This window comes from Danio rerio, chromosome 1 (genome assembly GCF_049306965.1).
Source record: "Danio rerio strain Tuebingen ecotype United States chromosome 1, GRCz12tu, whole genome shotgun sequence".
NCBI lineage: Eukaryota > Metazoa > Chordata > Actinopteri > Cypriniformes > Danionidae > Danio > Danio rerio.
Window position 1 is genome coordinate 57,714,922 of NC_133176.1, and position 20,022 is coordinate 57,734,943.

The window sequence follows — 20,022 nt, forward strand, 5'->3', positions numbered from 1 at the left end:
TGAAAATGTGCTTTTGATTTCATGCGATGAGTTTGGCTTTCAGAGATTCGTCACGCCAGATAAACAAACGCCAGTGAAATGTGGGCATGGGTCAAGGTGGTTGCTAAGGCGTTGCTAGGGTGTTTTTGTCATGCAAGTATTATAATTGTGTGTGTGCTTGCTTGCATGCATGTCATCACAGTAAGTATGTTTGTGTTGTCTAAATTTGTGTTTTAAGTGTGTGTGTGTGTGTGTGTGTGTCTGTGTGTTATCTGTGTGTCTTCTATCTGTGTGTGTGTGTCTGTCATCTTGGTGTGTGTTCGTTATAGTGTGTATATTTGTGTTGTCTGAGTGTGTGTGTCTGTGTGAGTCATCTGAGTGTGTGTCGTTTGAGTGTGTTTGTGTTATCTGAGTGTGTGTTTATCAGAGTGTGTATATTTGTGTTGTCTGAGTGTGTGTTCATCAGAGTGTGTATATTAGTGTTGTCTGAGTGTGTGTGTCTGTGTGAGTCATCTGAGTGTGTGTCGTTTGAGTGTGTTTGTGTTATCTGAGTGTGTGTTTATCAGAGTGTGTATATTTGTGTTATCTGAGTGTGTGTTCATCAGAGTGTGTATATTAGTGTTGTCTGAGTGTGTGTGTGTGTGTGTTATCTGAGTGTGTGTTCATCAGAGTGTGTATATTAGTGTTGTCTGAATGTGTGTTCTAAGTGTGTGTTGTCTGTGTGTGTTCCATGTGTGTGTATGTGTCATCTGAGTGTGTATTTGCCAGTGTGTTTTATCTGTGTGTCGTCTGAGTGTGTTCCATGATCTCTGAGTGTGTGTGCGTGTGTGTTTGTGTGTTCCATCTGAGTGTGTGTTCCATCTGTGTGTGTGTTTGTGCATCTTTGTGCGTTGTCTGAATGTGTTGTCTTAGTATGAGTGTTGTCTAGGTGTGTGTGTGTGTGTGAATGTGTGTATGTCATCTGTGCCTTTGTGTGTCATTTGAGTGTGTGTGTGAACTGAATGAGGGTTTCCCTCTGTGTGTGTGTCATCTGACTGTGCATGTCGTCTGTGGTTTTGTGTGTAATCTGAGTGTGTTTTCCATCTGTGTGAGTGTGTGTTATCTAAACTTGTGTGTCGTCTGACTGTGTTTTATTTCAGTGCTTTTTCTCTGTGTCTGTGTGTGTGTGTGTCATCTGAGTGTATGTTTGTCAGAGTGTGTATATTTGTGTCGTCTGAATGATTGTTCTGAATGTGTGTGTGTGTGTGTGTGTGTCATCTGTGTTTGTCTGTGTCATCTGAGTGTTCCATCTGTGTGTGTGTGTGTGTGTGTGTGTGTGTGATTGGAGTGTTTTCAATCTGAGTGTGTGTGTCGTCTGAGTGTGTCTGTTACCTTAATGAGTTTTCCATTGTTGTTTGTGTGTGTTATCTGAGTGTGTGTTCATCAGAGTGTGTATATTAGTGTTGTCTGAGTGTGTGTGTGTTATCTGAGTGTGTGTTCATCAGAGTGTGTATATTAGTGTTGTCTGAGTGTGTGTGTGTGTGTGTGTTATCTGAGTGTGTGTTCATCAGAGTGTGTATATTAGTGTTGTCTGAATGTGTGTTCTAAGTGTGTGTTGTCTGTGTGTGTTCCATGTGTGTGTATGTGTCATCTGAGTGTGTATTTGCCAGTGTGTTTTATCTGTGTGTCGTCTGTGTGTGTTCCATGATCTCTGAGTTTGTGTGCGTGTGTGTGTGTGTTTGTGTGTTCCATCTGAGTGTGTGTTCCATCTGTGTGTGTGTTTGTGCATCTTTGTGCGTTGTCTGAATGTGTTGTCTTAGTATGAGTGTTGTCTAGGTGTGTGTGTGTGTGTGAATGTGTGTATGTCATCTGTGCCTTTGTGTGTCATTTGAGTGTGTGTGTGAACTGAATGAGGTTTTTCCATCTGTGTGTGTGTCATCTCACTGTGCATGTCGTCTGAGGTTTTGAGTGTAATCTGAGTGTGTTTTCCATCTGTGTGTGAGTGTGTGTTATCTAAACTTGTGTGTCGTCTGACTGTGTTTTATTTTAGTGCTTTTTCTCTGTGTGTGTGTGTGTGTGTGTGTCATCTGAGTGTATGTTTGTCAGAGTGTGAATATCAGTGTCGTCTGAATGCGTGTTCTGAATGTGTGTGTGTGTGTGTGTCATCTGTGTTTGTGTCATCTGAGTGTTCCATCTGTGTGTGTGTGTGTGTGTGTGTGTGTGTGTGTGTGTGTGTGTGTGTGTGTGTGTGTGTGTGTGTGTGTGTGATTGGAGTGTTTTCAATCTGAGTGTGTGTGTCGTCTGAGTGTGTGTGTTACCTTAATGAGTTTTCCATTGTTGTTTGTGTGTGTCATCTGAGTGTGTGTTTGTCAGAGCGTGTATATTTGTGTTGTCTGAATGTGTGTTCTAAGCCTGTGTCGCTGTGTGTGTCATCTAAGTGTGTGTGTGTGTGTTCCATCAGTGCGTTCGTGTGTGTCGTCTGAGTCTGCGTCTATGTTGTCTGAGTACGTGTGTGTGTTGTCTAAGTGTGTGTGTCAGCTGTGTGTCTGTGTATGGAGATGATGATGTGGTCTTGGCTGATTTCCCTTGGGATGCGGTTGCCGTGGTTACAGAAGAGCAGGATGCTGATGGCTGTCTCAGATTAATGCCATCACTGAGTCTTCACAAGTTTGTGTTTGTGTGTGTGTGTGTGTGTGTGTGTGTGTGTGTGTGTGTGTGTGTGTGTGTGTGTGTGTGTGGATCTTAAGCTGGCATCTGAACTTTTCTAGGGTCTTGCATCTTGTGTGTGTGTGTGTGTGTGTGTGTGTGTGTGTGTGTGTGTGTGTGTGTGTGTGTGTGTGTGTGTGTTTGTGTTTGTTAAGCATTCAGCTGTCTCCTGCTCAAGGTTTGTCAGTGTCACAGTCCCAGTTGTGTTGATTGATATTCAGCAGGAGTGTGTGATGTTTCTCATGTGTGTTAATGGTGTTTTAGTGTACGCTGATATTATATCACACACTTAGCAATAAACAAACAGAAACACAACTTATGAGTCCATCAGCATCGAGTGTGTGATGAAGCCTATCAGGACGCAGTCAGAATGAGCCCATCATTCAGCTTCTGAAAGCGGGAAACGTCCCTGCGTGGGCTTGTGTGCTGATATTCATAACACATGATGTAGTTCAGTGATCTCACACAAGCACGAGGGGCTCTCTTCTAAATATCAGTGCTAGTTGAAAACACTAATCCTCTACAGGGAAAAAGTTCAAACTGAGTGAGTTTCACTTTCGACACAATATTCTCCATTATTTTCTGTTTCTCTAATGATAATGGAGCCAAAGCAAGCAGGAGCAGAACATTTACTGATCTCAGAGCAACACTGCACTGTTTATTACTGAACAAATCAAGTTTCTGAATGAATCAAGTGAGTCAATGATTCATTTATGATCACAGTAATTTGATTTGCTTGTGAATGATCAGATAGTTTGAATGAATTATTTGACTCAGTGATTCAGTGATTTTAGATTCCCACTGTTGGGTTGCAGCTGGAAGGGCATCCGCTGCGTAAAGCAAATGCTGGTTAAGTTGGCGGATCATTCCACTGTGGCTACCCCTGATTAATAAAGGGACTAAGCCGAAAATAAAATGAATGAAATAATTCAGCGATTTTTATCCATAATGAGTGTCAAACTCAGTTCCTGGAGGGCCGCAGCTCTGCACAGTTTAGTTCCAACCCTAATTAAACACACCTGATCAAACTAATTAAGGACTTCAGGCTTGTTTGTAACCCGCAGGTAAGTGTGTTGGTGCAGAGTTGGAATTAAACTGTGCAGGGCTAGAGTTTGACACTCTTGGTCTAAAACTATCAAAATCAAAAGACATCAGATGAATAAGAATCGGATTCATTGAAATTGGATGAATCATTAATCTGATTCTGATTCCTTCAATTTATCTGATTCCATTTCATTCAATTCAGCGGATTCTTTTGGTTGTTATTAATCTGATTCTGACTCATCCAATTCATCTGATTCTGATTCATCTGAATCCAGTGCGTCTGATTCCGATTCTTATGGTTATTTTTGCAAAGCTGCCTTGGAAAAGTAATTGTTGTGAAATAACACACTTGAATTATTTGGTTTCTATTAATTTATTTTGATTCATTCAATTCATCTGATTTTAAGAACCAAAATAATCAGATAAATCTGATTCAGATGAATCAAAATTGCATAAATCAGAATCAGATAATTCGAATGAATCAGAATCAGATAAATTGGATGAATCAGGTTAGGATGAATCAAATTAATCAGTCAGGTGAATCAAATTTATCAAAATCAAATTAATTAGAATTGGATGAATCCGTAAAAGATGAATCAGTATAGAATGAATTAGATTAATAAGAAACAGATTAAATACATTTATCAGAATAATAAGAATTGAATAAATCGGATTAATCAGAATTAGATTAATTAGATTAATCAGAATCGAATGAATTGAATTTATCATAATCCAGTTAATCAGAATTGGATGAATCAGATGAATCAGTAAAGGATGAATCAGTAGAGGATGACTTGGATGAATCACTCAAGGATGAATCAGTTAGGATGAATCGGATTAATTAGAATCAGATGAATTAAATGTATCAGAATTGGATGAATCATTAAATCAAATCGGATGAATCGGATTTATCAGAATTGGATGAATCAGAATTCAATGACTCAGAATTAGATGAACTGGATTAATCATAATAGGATGAATCATAGTCATAATTGCCTGAATCATAATTGGCTGAATCAGAATCAGATGAATTGGATGAATTAGAATTGAATGAATCAGAATTGGGTGAATCAGAATTGGATGAATCAGAATTTAATGAATCAGAATCAGTAACACAGAATCAGTGAATCGGAATGAATGTGTGTTTAGGCCTGTGTGTGTGCGTGCAATCTGCTTCAGCACTGATTGACTGTCAGGTTGTGAGTGTGTGCTGTGCCCCGTCCTGTGCAGGATGCAGACGTCCAGCACCACCTGCAGTCTGGGCTCAGCTGATGAGAACGCTGTGATGCAGGCGGACGACGCTCTGAAGACAGTCCATCTGGAGCTCACAGAGACCTGCCTGGACATGATGGCCAGATACGTCTTCTCCAACTTCTCTGCTCTGCCCAAGAGGTGCGCGCAGCCATCGTAATGATGACTAGATGAAGAAATTATAACAAATGGCTCAAATTAATTAATTTAAAAATGAACTCGAAATTAAAACATTGATTAATTATTTCTGTGGAACATTGTTACAGGTGTAGAGCAATATATAAGATGCAGTCCATCTCTATTGTAGTGTGTTGTTTTCAGCAGGAGAAAGGCAAGCTTCAAGTGTTTTCTGTGTGTGTTTTTCTTCTCTCAGGTCTCCCATCGCTGATTTCCTGTTATCTGGTGGTCCTAGTATGACGTGGCTGGTTGGGAATAAGTTAGTGACCATAACCACCAGCGGCGGCTCGCGAACACAAGCTCTTCTGGGTCTGGACATGACAGAGAGACATGGAGGAGGAGAAATGACCAGGTGATCGATTTATTCACTCGTCAAATTACTGGTCTGAGACCCATTCGGCAGATGAAAGAAGTCCGAAAACTAAACATGATGATCTGTTGTGTGTTTGTGTGTCCTGCAGGTCTGACCCGTCTCTGCACACCCGACAGACCAAAGAAGCTCCCGCTAAACTAGAGTCTCAGTCCAGCCAACAGATCAACACCAACACACGCACACGAGTCCGCTCTATATCAGGTGAACACACAGCCTTGAGGGTGGGAGAAAAAAAATCGATGCCTTGCGATTCTTGAATCGAACTATCCTGATTCGATTCTCAGACACAAAGAGTCCCATATAAGCTACACCAATGCACACAGTCTGAGCCAGAAACACACATGACTAGCTCACCTTTTGAGTCTTTGGGTTTTTGAGCCGTTCGTTCATCATGTAACAGCATGTAAAGAGATGAATCAAAACTGAGGACTCGAGAGATGAATGGATCAGATCTTTTTTTCGCCTCTGACTGCATATGATTGGCTAATGTATTTTCATGTGAGGAACGAACGACTCAAACCTGATAGAAGAAAAAGAAACTAATCTTCTCTACCACCTGCACAATGTGCGTATGCTTGAGTGAACGAATTACTCTCTCAGAGGACTCATCAAAACACGATTCGTCAATTTAAAACACAATTCACAAATACAATTCGTAAATTCAAAACACGATTCATAAATACACAAATCCAGTTCGTAAATTCAAAACACGATTCAAAAATACAAAAATACATTTTGTAAATTCAAAACACGATTAAAAAATACACAAATACAATTTGTAAATTCAAAACATGATTCAAAAATACACAAATCCAGTTCGTAAATTTAAAACGCAATTCAAAAATACATAAATGCATTTCGTAAGTTCAAAACACGCTTCAAAAATATACAAATACAATTCGTAAATTCAAAACACGATTAAAAAATACACAAATCCAGTTCGTAAATTTAAAACACAATTCAAAAATACACAAATACAGTTCGTAAATTTAAAACACAATTCAAAAATACACAAATACAATTCGTGAATTCAAAACACGATTCAAAAATGCACAAATACAATTCGTAAATTCAAAACACGATTCAAAAATACACAAATACAATTCGTAAATTTAAAACACGATTTAAAAAATACACAAATACAGTTCGTAAATTTAAAACACAATTCAAAAATACACGAATACAATTTGTAAATTCAAAACATGATTCAAAAATACACAAATCCAGTTCGTAAATTTAAAACGCAATTCAAAAATACATAAATGCATTTCGTAAGTTCAAAACACGCTTCAAAAATATACAAATACAATTCGTAAATTCAAAACACGATTAAAAAATACACAAATACAATTCGTAAATTCAAAACAGATTCAAAAATACACAAATACAATTTGTAAATTCAAAACACGATTCAAAAATACAAAAATACATTTTGTAAATTCAAAACACGATTAAAAAATACACAAATCCAGTTCGTAAATTTAAAACACGATTCAAAAATACACAAATCCAGTTCGTAAATTTAAAACACGATTCAAAAATACACAAATACAGTTCGTAAATTAAAACACAATTCAAAAATACACAAATGCATTTCGTAAGTTCAAAACACGATTTAAAAATACACAAATACAATTCGTGAATTCAAAACACGATTCAAAAATACACAAATACAATTCGTAAATTTAAAACACGATTCAAAAATACACAAATACAGTTCATAAATTAAAACACAATTCAAAAATACACAAATGCATTTCGTAAGTTCAAAACACGATTCAAAAATACACAAATCCAGTTCGTAAATTTAAAACACGATTCAAAAATACACATATACAGTTCGTAAATTAAAACACAATTCAAAAATACACAAATGCATTTCGTAAGTTCAAAACACGATTTAAAAATACACAAATACAATTCGTGAATTCAAAACACGATTCAAAAATACACAAATACAATTCGTAAATTCATAACACGATTCAAAAATGCACAAATACAATTCGTAAATTCAAAACACGATTCACAAATACACAAATTCAAATTACTAAATTTAAAATTGTGTTGTGCTGGTATGAGTTTTATTTCGTAAATGTATGTATTTTTGAGACTGATCTGACTCCATACTGAATGTCTGTGTGTTTCTTCAGGTGGTCATGCTCTGCGGGCCGGGCCAGCTCAGAGTCTTAGTCCTCTGGTGGCGTCTCCTGAAGGCGAGTACAGCGGCCCGCTGCCTCCTCCCGGACCCCCGCTGGACGTCCTGAGCTCTCAGAGGGGGATGGAGGAGCACCCGCCACCCTCCGCCTGCAACCCATCACCACCGCTCAAGCACAAGCACAGCCTGGCAGAGTTTGTGCCCATGCTGACGCAGGGCTGGGCCGAGATCTTCATCCGCAGGCCCTCAGGTATGAACAGATATACAGTTCAAGTCCCGGCTGGATCAGTTGGCATTTCTGTGTGGAGTTTGCATGTGTGGAGTTTGCAAACACATCCGCAATAGGTGAATTAGATTAACTTAATTGGTCGTAGTGTATGAGTGTGAGTGAAAATGTGTGTATGTGTGTATGTGTTTTTCCCAATACTGGGTTGCGGCTGGAATCCGCGGTGTAAAACATATGCTGGAGTAGTTGGTGGTTCATTCCACCGTGGCGACTCCTGATAAATAAAGAACTAAGCCGAAGGAAAATGAATGAATAAATAATACGCCAAATATAGCGCATGCATGTTTTTCCCTGTAACCTTGTCCTGGGCCATAATTATCACCCACTGGCTCTCAATTATGACACATTTGTGTGCGGCGCTAAAATTATCCCATAATATCTGCAGTCTCGAGGCGTTTGAGCCGCTTATGAGCGCTCACCATGGCCTGCAGCGGCTCAAATGCCATGTTTGTAGGGTTTCTTATAGTTTGAGTCACACCTGCAGCGCTCAAAGACCTGATTCTCCTCCATCTGTATCTCTGTTTTTCTTGCTTTATTTGTAACTTGTCCTTGAGCGCTTCGTTTCTTGGAGAAAAACACACGACGAGATGCTTTCTGAGGCTTTCCGAGGATTGCTATTGTGCAGTTGTTCCTTCTCTTGTTTGTGTGTTTCTTTCACGAGTCTGCTTTGTCAGGCTCTTCTTGCTTCACTCCGTACATCTTTTGTGAATTTTATTTCTTTATTTCAGTGTATGCGTTGTACTTTCTTTTCTGAAACTCTTTTTTTTTCACTCTCTCAATAAAGTTGTCTTTGGTGTAAATAAAATCGACTGATAAAAGTTACATCAATGCATTACTGTTGTAAATACTAAAATATATGATTATTTAAATGATATTATAATTACACTATTGAACTATTTAATTTCAGTGAAACATTTAGTCGGGGCTATCAGTCATTTAGGGTGGGGCTTTCAGTCATTTAAGGCGAGGCTATCAGTCATTTTGTGGTCGACCTATCAGTAATTTAGGGCAAAGCTATCTGTAATTTAGGGCGGGGTTATCAGTCATTTAGTGTGGAGCTATTGGTCATTTTGGGTGAAGCTATCCATCATTTAGGATGGAGCTATCAGTCATCAAAGGCAGAGTAATCGGTTATTTAAGGTGGGGCTATCAATCATTTAGGGTGGGGCTTTCAGTCATTTAAGGCGAGGCTATCAGTAATTTTGTGGTCGACCTATCAGTAATTTAGGGCGAAGGTATCTGTAATTTAGGGTGGGGCTATCATTTATTTAGGGCGGAGCTATCAATCATTTTGGGGCGGAGCTATCAGTAATTTTGAGGTGGCACTATCAGTAATTTAGGACAGAGTTGTCAGTCTTTTAGGGCGGGGTTATCAGTCATCAAGGGTGGGGCTATCAGTAATTTAGCGCAAAGCTATCAGTCTTTTAGGGCAGGGCTATCAGACATTTAGGGCGGAGCTATCATTGATTAAGGGTGGGGCTATCAGTAATTTAGGGCGAAGCCATCAGTCTTTTAGGGCAGGGCTATCGGTCATTGAGGGCAGAGCTATCCGTTTTTTAGGGCGGTGCTATCAGTCATTTAGGGCGGAGCTATCAGTCTTTTGGGGCGAGGCTATCAGTCATTTAGGGCGGAGCTATCAGTCATTAAGTTTGGGGCGATCAGTAATTTAGGTCGGAGCTATAAGTCAATAAGGGCGGGGCTATCATTAATTTAGGGCAGAGCTATCAGTCATTTAGAGCGGGGCTATCGGACATTTAGGTCAGGGCTATTAGGCATTTAGAGCGTGGCTATCAGTAATTTAGGGCAGAGCTTTTGGCTATTTGGGGCGGAGCTATCAATCATTTAAGGCGGAGCTATCAGTCATTTAAGGTGGGGTGAGGTGGGGTGGGGTGGGGTAAGGTGGGGTGGGGTTAAGATGAAAGTGAAAAGTGGGGCGGGGGTGCGTGTGAGGAGGGGGATGGCTAAAATCAGATCGGATCAGATTTAGGAGGTGCTGCATCCGGATCCGGCCCCAATTAAGCCCTGTGCACCCCCTGTTTTTTTTTCTTATTTTAGCACCATTTTAATGGGATGTGCATCACAATATGGGAAAAAAGGACAATGTTAACTTCTGTTTCATGCTGAAACTGTAAACTGTAGATTACCTCCAGTATGCCGTCAGTGTTTTCCTCATTTGCTGCTGGTGTTTTCTCAGGGAACACGAGCTGGCTGATGTGTCTGGAGAACCCGCCAAGCCCGTTCTCCTCTGAGCTGGGTAATCTGCCTCTGCAGGAGCTCTCCAGCGTCCTCATGGCCATGGACGGAGTGAAGGAGCCACCGGCCGAGCGTCCCACAGACGTGTCCCAGCCACAGGGCAAACCGGCTCCCATCCAGCGATCCAACACTGGTGAGAAACACACAAACACACTCTGAACTGTCACACTTTAGTTTACCTCAATATATTGCAAATAAAGCCAAATCTAATCATGACTAAAGGCTGATTTATACTTCTGCGTCAAACGCCGGCGTATGCTACGGCGCTGACGCATAGCCCTTCGCCGTGGCCATCGCCGTCACTGACGTGCACCTCTCAAAAAATGTAACTACACGTCGCAACAACGCGTAGCGTAAGCTCTGTGATTGGTCGGCTTGGTAGCACTGACGAGTCTGGGCGGGACCGAGAGCCGCGCAAATGGCGCGAGCGATTGTTTACAAGTGTGGAGTCCCGTGAAGGAGCTCCGGATGGAAAGTTTTGTATTGTGTTTACCTCATAGTTAAAGTTGTTGCACGTCCGCCGGTTCCTGCCTCAAAATGAGCGAGTTTGAGCCACTTGTACATCCCGGAAGTGTTCAGGAAAAGCAAAACAGAAGCGAAGAAACTCAACACAGAGGAACATTTACACCTCACTGCCAACTAGCGTTTCAGAAGTGTTAATGCAGACCGACAGAGACAGCGCGCAGAAGTATAAATGCACAGCTACGCACGTTGCTTGCGCTGTGGGTAACGCCGGTCACTTGACGCAGAAGTATTAACCAGGCTTAACTTTATATTGTTGGAAAGGTCTACGTCTTCTGAATACATCTTTTGTATATGGTTCGTATTCCTCAAAATAGTGGGTCAACAGTGGACACTGTATGTCAACTGGTGGTCATGTTTGGTACTGCACCCTGTGTGCACAACCTTTACAAGTGCATGTGGCAGAAGTGGTAAAACTAGTATGCAAATTCATATTTCACCAAGCTGTGCAATGCCGTAGTGTATGTTTTATATATAGTATAGGAATTTGCAGTGTGTTTCACATACTGTTTTATATAAAACAGTAGTAGATGTGCAGAATCTTGTATGCAGCATGCAGGAAGAGCCAATCGTTTAGTGTTTTGAGAGGAAATGATGTCACACATTTGGATGTGTTTGTTATAATGAATTTTACGTTTTGTTGGAGTGTTTTGTTTTTGTCTGTTTCGTATTTATTATTTTATGTGTGTATTTTTGTTTTGTTTTTATTTTTTTTTTGTCTATTTTATTTTTATTTATTACTTTAAAATATATTAGGAATGTTATTACTTTTTTATTTATATATTTTAAATGTATTATTAAATATTTTTTTTTTTTATTTGTTAGTGTTTTGTCTATGTTTATTTATGTATATTATATGTATTATTAAATAATAATTATTTATTTTTTGTTTATTTGTTAGTGTTTTTGTCTGTTTATTTATATATTTTATATGTATTATTAAATTATATTTATTCATTTTTTATTTATTTGTTAGTGTTTTTGGTTTTTGGTTTGTATTTCATGTTAGTTTATGTTTTTATGTTAGTCTCTTGCTGTTATAAATGAACATTTCTGCTGAAAACATTTAGTTTATGTCTAATTTAGGCGAATCTCAAGTGTTTCAGTGATTTATTCCTCTTAATGACCGCCTCAACTCTCCCAAAACAATTAACAGTGTATTAATGAACACATTTAAAAAGATTAAATTGATCTACACTGTCAAATGATGTTAAAGTATTTAATTCTTTTAGTACACAACAGGGTAGATGAAACTAGGTTAGCACAATTAATTGACATAAAACCAAAGTTTTCATCTGGGTCAGTGCAATCATCAAATTCATTACACCTAATGAACAACATACGTTATAGTTGTTAGGTAAAATTTATTGACTTAGAATAAAAACAACAACAACAATAATAATAATAATTCTTCATTTTCTTTTCGGCTTAGTCCCTTTATAATAATTAAAAGATATATTATAAGATATATAAAGATATTGCTATTTTTTATTAGTAGCAATATTTTATAATTTGTCAAATATTATTTATTCAATTTTTATGGCAATAGTAATATTATTGATTAGGTATTTTTTGTATTATTATGTAGTAATAATTTATGCAGTTAATTATTTATAATTAATTCACATACATTTCTAGAAATTGAAAAAAAAATCCATTATGTATATCATACATTTGATTTAGTTTAAAATTAATTTATTATATTTGGGATTATTATTATTATCATTATCATTATTATTATTATTACTGTTAGTGAAATCCTTTAAAAACCTTTTATGACTGTAGTCATGTATAATTTTCTATTGTTAGATAGTTTTTGAATTTTTATTTAGTAAAAATAATTTGTTATTAGGTATTAATAATCCACATATGTTAATAAAACAATGGTAGTAAATTCAATATTTTTAATTTATATGCCATGAGGAACCTTTAATAATTATTGATTAATTATTATTATTATTAATAATATTAAAATGTAAATAATAATATCGATAAATAACAAAAAATCTTGTTCCCATTTCTCTCCACAAAAAAAATTTTAATCACAAAAAAAATCTGATTTAATTTTTGCAAAATCCTGGAGGGGCTTGTTTTTGTCTGTATGTCATCTGCAACTACACATTTGACTTGCAGAGCTCTTTAATGAGCATCTGTTGTGCTGTTTGCACACATCTGTCCTCGTTCAGCCTGAGACTCTTGACTGTGTGTTTGCTGTCTCCTGTGGGTCGTATGTATGTATGTATGTGTGCGTGCGTGTGTGTTGTGTGTTTTCGGGCTCTGTTTTCGCCGCAGTGGCCTCTCTCAGCTCTCTCTGCTCCTCTGAATCATCCGGCAGGTTTCACAGGAGTATATCCTGGGCAGGTACAATACTGTATGTGGTGTGACTGCGGCACGAATCCTGTGTTTCTTCAGCTTCCTCTCTCCATTAACACTCAACAATCCAGAACAAAGCAGATAATCAAAGGTGAACTCAGCCAATCAGCGTTCAGCCCAGAGCCAGTCATGGGATTGATTCCTGATTCAGGACGCTTTGGCGCTTTTTTTTTTAGTGCTTATCCTGAAGCTCTTCTGCATTCTCTTTTTCCACCATGGATTTGACATGAAAGGCATGTTTCTGTTTTAAAGCTGCCCAGTTTTTATGTCGTCTGGTAATTTATTCCCTTTATGCAAATCATTTAAATTTGCCCCACATAAAAGTATTTTAGTTATAGGGGTGGAACTTGTGCTTTGTTTCAGTTGTTTAGAGTTGTTCTCAGATTTCCAAGAAAAAAGTCAGAATTCCAAGAAAAAGTGGGAATTCTAAAATGTTGTCAGTATTCTAAGGAGAAAGTCGGAATTAAAAAAATGTAAACTCAGAATTTCTAGAAACAAAACAAAAAGTCAGAAAAGTCAGAATTCCAAGAAAAAATTCAGAAATCCATAAAAAAATGTCAGAATTCCAAGGAGAAAGACAGATTTCCAAGAACAGTCAGATTTCCAAATATAAATCAGAATTTTAAGAAAAAAGTCAGAATTCCATGAAAAAAGTCTGAATTCCATAAAAAAAGGTCAGAATTCCAAGGAGAAAGTCAGAATTCCATGAAAAAAGTCAGAATTATAAAATGTAGGCAGAATTCCAAGTTGAAAGTGCCGGCAGAGTGCTCTGCAACTCTCACATGGTCGCCCACTGTCGCCCCAGTCGGTACCTGTATGAGAGACCACATGGGAAAGCTAGGTTTTTGCCGGAAGTGCTGTTGGTGTCATATCATACCATATCATAATTGGCCTCATCACTCTGTCTCCTCTCTACCAATCATCTGGTGTGTGGTGTGCGGTGTGACACAAAATGGCTGCCGTCGCGTCATCCAGGTGGTGAATAAGGAGATTTCCTCCTATGTGTAAAGCGCTTTGAGTGCCCAGAAAAGTGTTATATAAATGTAAGGAATTATTATTATTATAAGTCAGAATTCCTAGAAAATAAGTCAGAAATTCAAAGTATAAAGTCAGAATTTCATAATGTAGTCAGAATTCTAAGGAGAAAGTCAGAATTCCTAGAACAGTCAGAATTCCAGAATTTAAAAACAGAATTCCTAGAAAAAAAGACACAATTTCTTGAAAAGTCAGAATTCCAAAAAAAGTCAGAATACCATAAAAAGAGTCAGAATTCCAAAATGTTGTCAGAATTCTAATGAAAAAGTCAGAATTCCAAAATGTAATACAGAATTCCAAAAAAAGTCAGAATTGTAAGAAAAAAAGTCAGAATTCTATAAAAATGTCAGAATTCCAAGAAAAAAGTCAGAATTCCATAAAAATGTCAGAATTCCAAGGAGAAAGACAGAATTCCAAGACCAGTCAGAATTCCAAAATGTAAATCAGAATTCCAAGAAAAAAAGTCAGAATTTCTTGGAAAGTCAGAATTCCAAAATGTAAATCAGAAATTCAAGAAAAACGTCAGAATACCAAGAAAAGTCAAAATTCCAAAATGTAAATCAGAATTTAACGAAAAAAAAAGTAAGAACTTCTTGGAAAGTCGGATATACAACATGTAAAACAGAATTTCAAGAAAAACGTCAGAATTCCAAGAAAAGTCGGAATTCCAAAATTTAAATCAGAATTCCAAGAAAAAGTCAGATTTCCTTTAAAAAAAAGTCATAATTCCAAAATTTAAAAAACAGAATTCCAAGAACAGTCAGAATTCCAAGAATAAAGTCAGAATTCCATAACAAGAGTCAGAATTCCATGAAAAAAGTCATAATTTTCAAATGTAAAGTCAGAACACCAGGCAAAAGTCTGTATTCCAAAATGTAAACTCAGATTTCCCAGACAAAAAGCGGCAGAATTCCAAAATTTAGCCAGAATTTCAAAGAAAAAGTCAGAGTTCCGAAAAGTAAAGTGAGAATTCCAAAATGGCAACCCAGAATTTCAAGAAAATAATTCCAAATCTAAAATCAGAGTCCAAGAATAAAAGGAATGCAAAACTGTTCATTCCCAAAAAGGTCAGAATCTGTCAGATTTAAACAGAATTTTGATAGGAAAGAAATATGTAAACATCTGTTACGCCGGCTTTAGCAGGTACACTACAACACAGATGACAGTATTTCAGAACTAGTGGCCTTCAACTATCATTTTCATTGGATCTCTAAATGCAGCATGTCGTGTATAGCCTTTCAATGTCAAATTGTTACCGAGGGTGCTTTTGTGTCTGACTCGATCTTGTGTTTGTTTGATCAGAGTGTGTGTTTGATCAGTATGTGTCTGTGTGTGTGAGCAGATGTGATCTTCAAACAGCTTTGCATGTATTAGAGTGACTTTAGGAGAGTCTGGACTAATCACTGATGTTATAGACACCCCTCTGCTCATAGATCTGGTGCTCTTGTTTATTTTGCTGACGCCACTGTTCAACAGATTCAGTAGTGATGGAGGAAAGTGGGCGGAGTATGGCGTCTGTTTCACCTGCTGAGTCTAAAGAGGTGGAGGAGTTTGAGGCCGTTCCTTCTGAACCCATCTTCATGAACACCAGCACGACTGCACCCGGCATGATGAGCAGAGTGAGTCAGTCACATTTACAAGAAAAAAAAATGTTGAAATTGTAAAATGTAAGGTCAGAACTGTGAGAAATAAATTCATATTGTAAAAAAAAATAATAATAATAATTTAAATTTAAACCAAGAAATCTACTTTTAAACCAAGAAATTTTACTTTTTTAAAATGCAAACAATACATTTTTAAGTTCAGAATTGTGAGGTTGTAAATTCAAATTTCTAGAAAAAAAGTTGGAATTTCATTTTTTTGAGAAAGGTTTTCCATTCTAAAATGTAAACTATAAGAATTCCCTGGAAAAAAAGTTTACTTTCATGAACTTAAAATTCCAAAAAAAAGTCAGAATTTCAAAATATAAACTCAGAATTTCAAGAAAAAGGCAGAATTCCAAAATGTCAACTCAGAATTTCAAGAAAAAGGCAGAATTCCAAAATGTCAACTCAGAATTTCAAGAAAAAGGCAGAATTCCAAAATGTCAACTCAGAATTTCAAGAAAAAGGCAGAATTCCAAAATGTCAACTCAGAATTTCAAGAAAAAGGCAGAATTCCAAAATGTCAACTCAGAATTTCAAGAAATTCCATGTTGTAAATTCATATTTGGAAGGAAAAGTGCAGAATTATGAGATGGAAATTAATATTTAAAGTCTGAATTTTAGAATGTTCAGAATTGCGAGACATAATTTTTGTTTTTGAACAAAAAGCCTGATTTTTAAATGGCAAACAAAGATTTCCAAGAACAAGTTCTGAATTATGAGGTGAAAATTAATATTTCCAAGAATTGGAAACAACATAAACAATGTAAATATAATAATATTTTTAAAGAATTAAAAAAAATAATAATCTGAATTGCGAATTGTAAATGAATAATGAAAAATAAAAAAATCTGAATTTTAAAATGTTCAGAATTCCAAATTAACATTCCCAAGAAAAAGCCGTGAATTTAACTAAGAATTCCTAGCAAAAATGTAAGAATTGCAAGTTCCAGACAAATCGTCCAGGCAGACCAGAAGAAAGTCAGAGATCTAAAATGTTCAGAATTCCAGATTTACATTACAAAGAAAAAGCAGTAAATTAAAAAAAATAAACTAAGAATTTCAGGAAACAAATAATTGTGAAGTGTAAACTCTAATTTCCCCCCAGAAAAGTCAGAATTTTAAAATGTGAACTAAGAATTACAAGAAAAGGTTTAAAATTATGAGACGGAAATTCATGTTTGTACAACTTAGAAAAATATTTTCAATAAAAAATATATTTTAAGCAATAAAAATATAATAACATTTTTAAAGAACAATTTGAAATTTTGAAATGCTCAGAATCGCAACCTATAAATAAAAATAAAAACTTTAAATGCTCAGCTTTAAATTAATATTTTCAAGAAATAAGTCTGAACTTATTTAGAATTTATAAAATGCTTTTAATGAGAGCTATAAATGAATTTTTTAAAGAAAAAAGTCAGAAGAAAAAGATGTCATCTTAAAAAGTAGAATTAATCATCTTAAAAGGAATTTCAGGGGAACATATATATCTTTAAGATTTGCAAGTTTTTGATTAAAACTTCCAAACAAATCCTCCAGTCACCCACAGCATTGTTAAAACAACCAGCGCTTCACCTCCTCCTTCTCTCCACCATTGTTCACAGTCCTCCTCCACATCCAGTCAGGATGATGATAAGTCCACCCTGGAGGAGGTCAGTGAAGGAGGAATCCCCATCGACCAGCCTCCGCTCAGCCTCTGCACCCCTGGAGCCCAGGACCCCGAGCTTTCCTTCACCCAAAGCAGCAGCAGCTCCAGCACCCTTAATAAATCCAGCTCCTCTCCTGAGCTCCAGACCCTTCCAGAGGCCTTCAGCAAAGCCTCGTCCCAGAGCGTGGATCCAGCTCCCACCAGCAAAATCCCTACAGTCCAGGCCTGTGTGGAGGCTCCAGGAGAGAGCGCTGGATCCACCGCTGGGACATCTTGCAGCAGCTCTAGCGTGTCCGTGTCCTCCTCCTCCACCTCCAGAATGAGGCTGGAGTTCCCGCCAGTGCAGACAGGACCCCTGTCTCCTACTGGACACCGGCCACGGGGACACACCATATCAGTGTCTGCTCCATCGTCCAGGAGAGACCGCAAAACACTGGAGCGGGACGCCAGAGGAGGAGCGACCAATGTGGAGAAGAGCTCCGGACTCAGCCCCAGGTAATCTGACATCACTTTAAAGCAAGTGTGAAATCAAAACTCGCCATGTTGGTTTTAGTTAGCTCACAGAAAAAAAAATGCCTGTCTATTAAGTGTTCAATAAAAGTCAGAATTTTTAAATGGTCAGAATTGAAAGTGTAAATTTGAATAAAAAAATAGCATATTTCCAAGAAAAAAGTTTAGAGTGTTGAGATGTATCTTCATACATCCAAGAAAAAAAGTCGTAAATCTCAGAACGATGATATTATTTTATTACCTGCATTATAAATTTAGAATAGTAAAAAAAAAAATCTAAAAATGATGTAAATTGCGAATTCCAAAAAATTGTTCAGAATTGCGATTTCTAAATGAATATATTCAGAATTTTAAAATGTAAAGTAAGTATCTCAAGTAAATGTCTGAATTATGAGATGTAAATGCATGTTTCAAAGAAAAAAGTCTGGATTTTCAAATGTAAAAAATAACGAAACCCAAAAAAGTTACAAATTTAAAGTTGTAAATTCATGTTCAAGAAAAATTTGTAATTATGAAATCCAAAAAAACTTTCAAATGTAAAAGTTGTAAATTCATGCGTCCAAGAAAAAAGTCTGAATTTTACAACGCATATTTATATTCAATTACATAATCTAAAAAAAAGATACAAATATAAAGTTGTAAATTCATGTGTCCAAGAGGTCGGAATTTCCAAGTATAATAAATTACAAAATCCCACCAAAAAGTTCAACATGTAAAGTTGTAAAATCATGCGTATAAGAAAAAAGATGTAATTTTGAAATGTAATAAAATCTGAATTTTTAAATGTAAAGTAAGAACGTCAATAAAACTTTCTGAATTATGAGATGTAAATGCACATTTCAAAGAAAAAAAGTCTGGATTTTAAAATGTAAAAAATGATGAAATCCAAAAAAGTTACAATTTTAAAGTTGTAAATTCATGTTCAAGAAAAACTCGTAATTTTAAATTGTAAAAAATTCTAAAATCCAAAAAAATTTGAAATGTAAAGTTGGAAATTCATGTGTCCAAGAAAAAAGTCGTAATTATACAACGTATAAAATTACAAAATCCAAAAAAAGTTACAAATATAGTTGTAAATTCATGAGTCCAAGAAGTCAGAATTTCAAAGTATAAAAAATTACAATACCCCACAAAAGTTCAACATGTAAAGTTGTAAAATCATGCATCCAAGAAAAAAAGACGTAATTTTGAAATGTAACAAATTTCAAAATCCAAAAGAAAAGTAAAAAAAATCTAAAGTTGTAAATTTATGTGTCCAAGAAGTCTGAATTTTACAATGTAAACAATTACGAAATCCTAAAAAAAGTTACAAATATAGTTGTAAATTCATGTGTCCAAGAAAAAAGTTGTAATTTTACAAAGTAAAAAATTACGAAATTAAAAAAAAAAAAAACGTTCAGAATTTCAAGTTGTAAATTTGTGTCTCAGACAAAAATCGTTATTTTAAAAGAATGCAAAGTTGTAAGTTCATGTGACCAATAAAAAGCCGTACATTTTAAATGTAACAAATTATGACATCTCAAAATATGTAAAAAAAAATATAAAGTTGTAAATTTTTGTCCAACAAAAAGGTCATAATTTTAAAATATAAAAATTAACCAAAGAAAAAAAATTGAATAAAAAATGTAAATTTGTAAATTGATGCGTCAAAGAAGTTTTAAAATGCAAAAAATTACATAGTCCAAAAAGAAAAAGAAAAAAAATTCAAAGTTGTAATGCATCCAAGAAAAAGTTGTCATTTTTAAATATCAATTATTAATTTCAAGAAAAGTTTAAAATCATGAAATGTAAATCTCTGTTTTTGATTTAAAAGAATGTGCACTTTATATACTTGCAGGGATGTTTTGTATATATAAAAACACTATGGTCAATGTCAGACTACCTCAGTGCTGTAATGGATGCAGGAAAGTTGTGATTATGTTCAGCACATGTTAACGCAGCTGTAATGTGTTGTGGACGTCAACCGTTTGATTCAAGAGCTCCACTTTTCATCAAAAGCAGAGCGCGATATGGAGAGTAATGATACGGCGGGAAAACATCATTCTTCTTCATTACAGTCATCATCTGACGCCCCTGTTGACATTA

General features: G+C 36.3%; 1 protein-coding gene across 9 annotated transcripts in view; it reads left to right on the plus strand.

Annotated features, from left to right (window-relative positions):
• The window catches only part of tsc2 (TSC complex subunit 2), a 79,735-nt gene that overhangs the window by 42,781 nt on the left and 16,932 nt on the right, over positions 1 to 20,022 (plus strand). For 5 of the 9 annotated variants that reach the window (XR_012402443.1, XR_012402449.1, XM_021475603.3 and 2 more), the window contains 8 exon segments: positions 4,939 to 5,100; positions 5,333 to 5,488; positions 5,598 to 5,710; positions 7,660 to 7,914; positions 10,145 to 10,336; positions 13,018 to 13,086; positions 15,610 to 15,752; positions 17,384 to 17,922. Coding sequence is in view for 5 of the 9 variants with exons in the window: in XM_021475603.3 (XP_021331278.2) it covers positions 4,939 to 5,100; positions 5,333 to 5,488; positions 5,598 to 5,710; positions 7,660 to 7,914; positions 10,145 to 10,336; positions 13,018 to 13,086; positions 15,610 to 15,752; positions 17,384 to 17,922 (1,629 nt within the window). In the remaining 4 variants the exon portion in view is untranslated. 9 annotated transcript variants of the gene reach the window in all.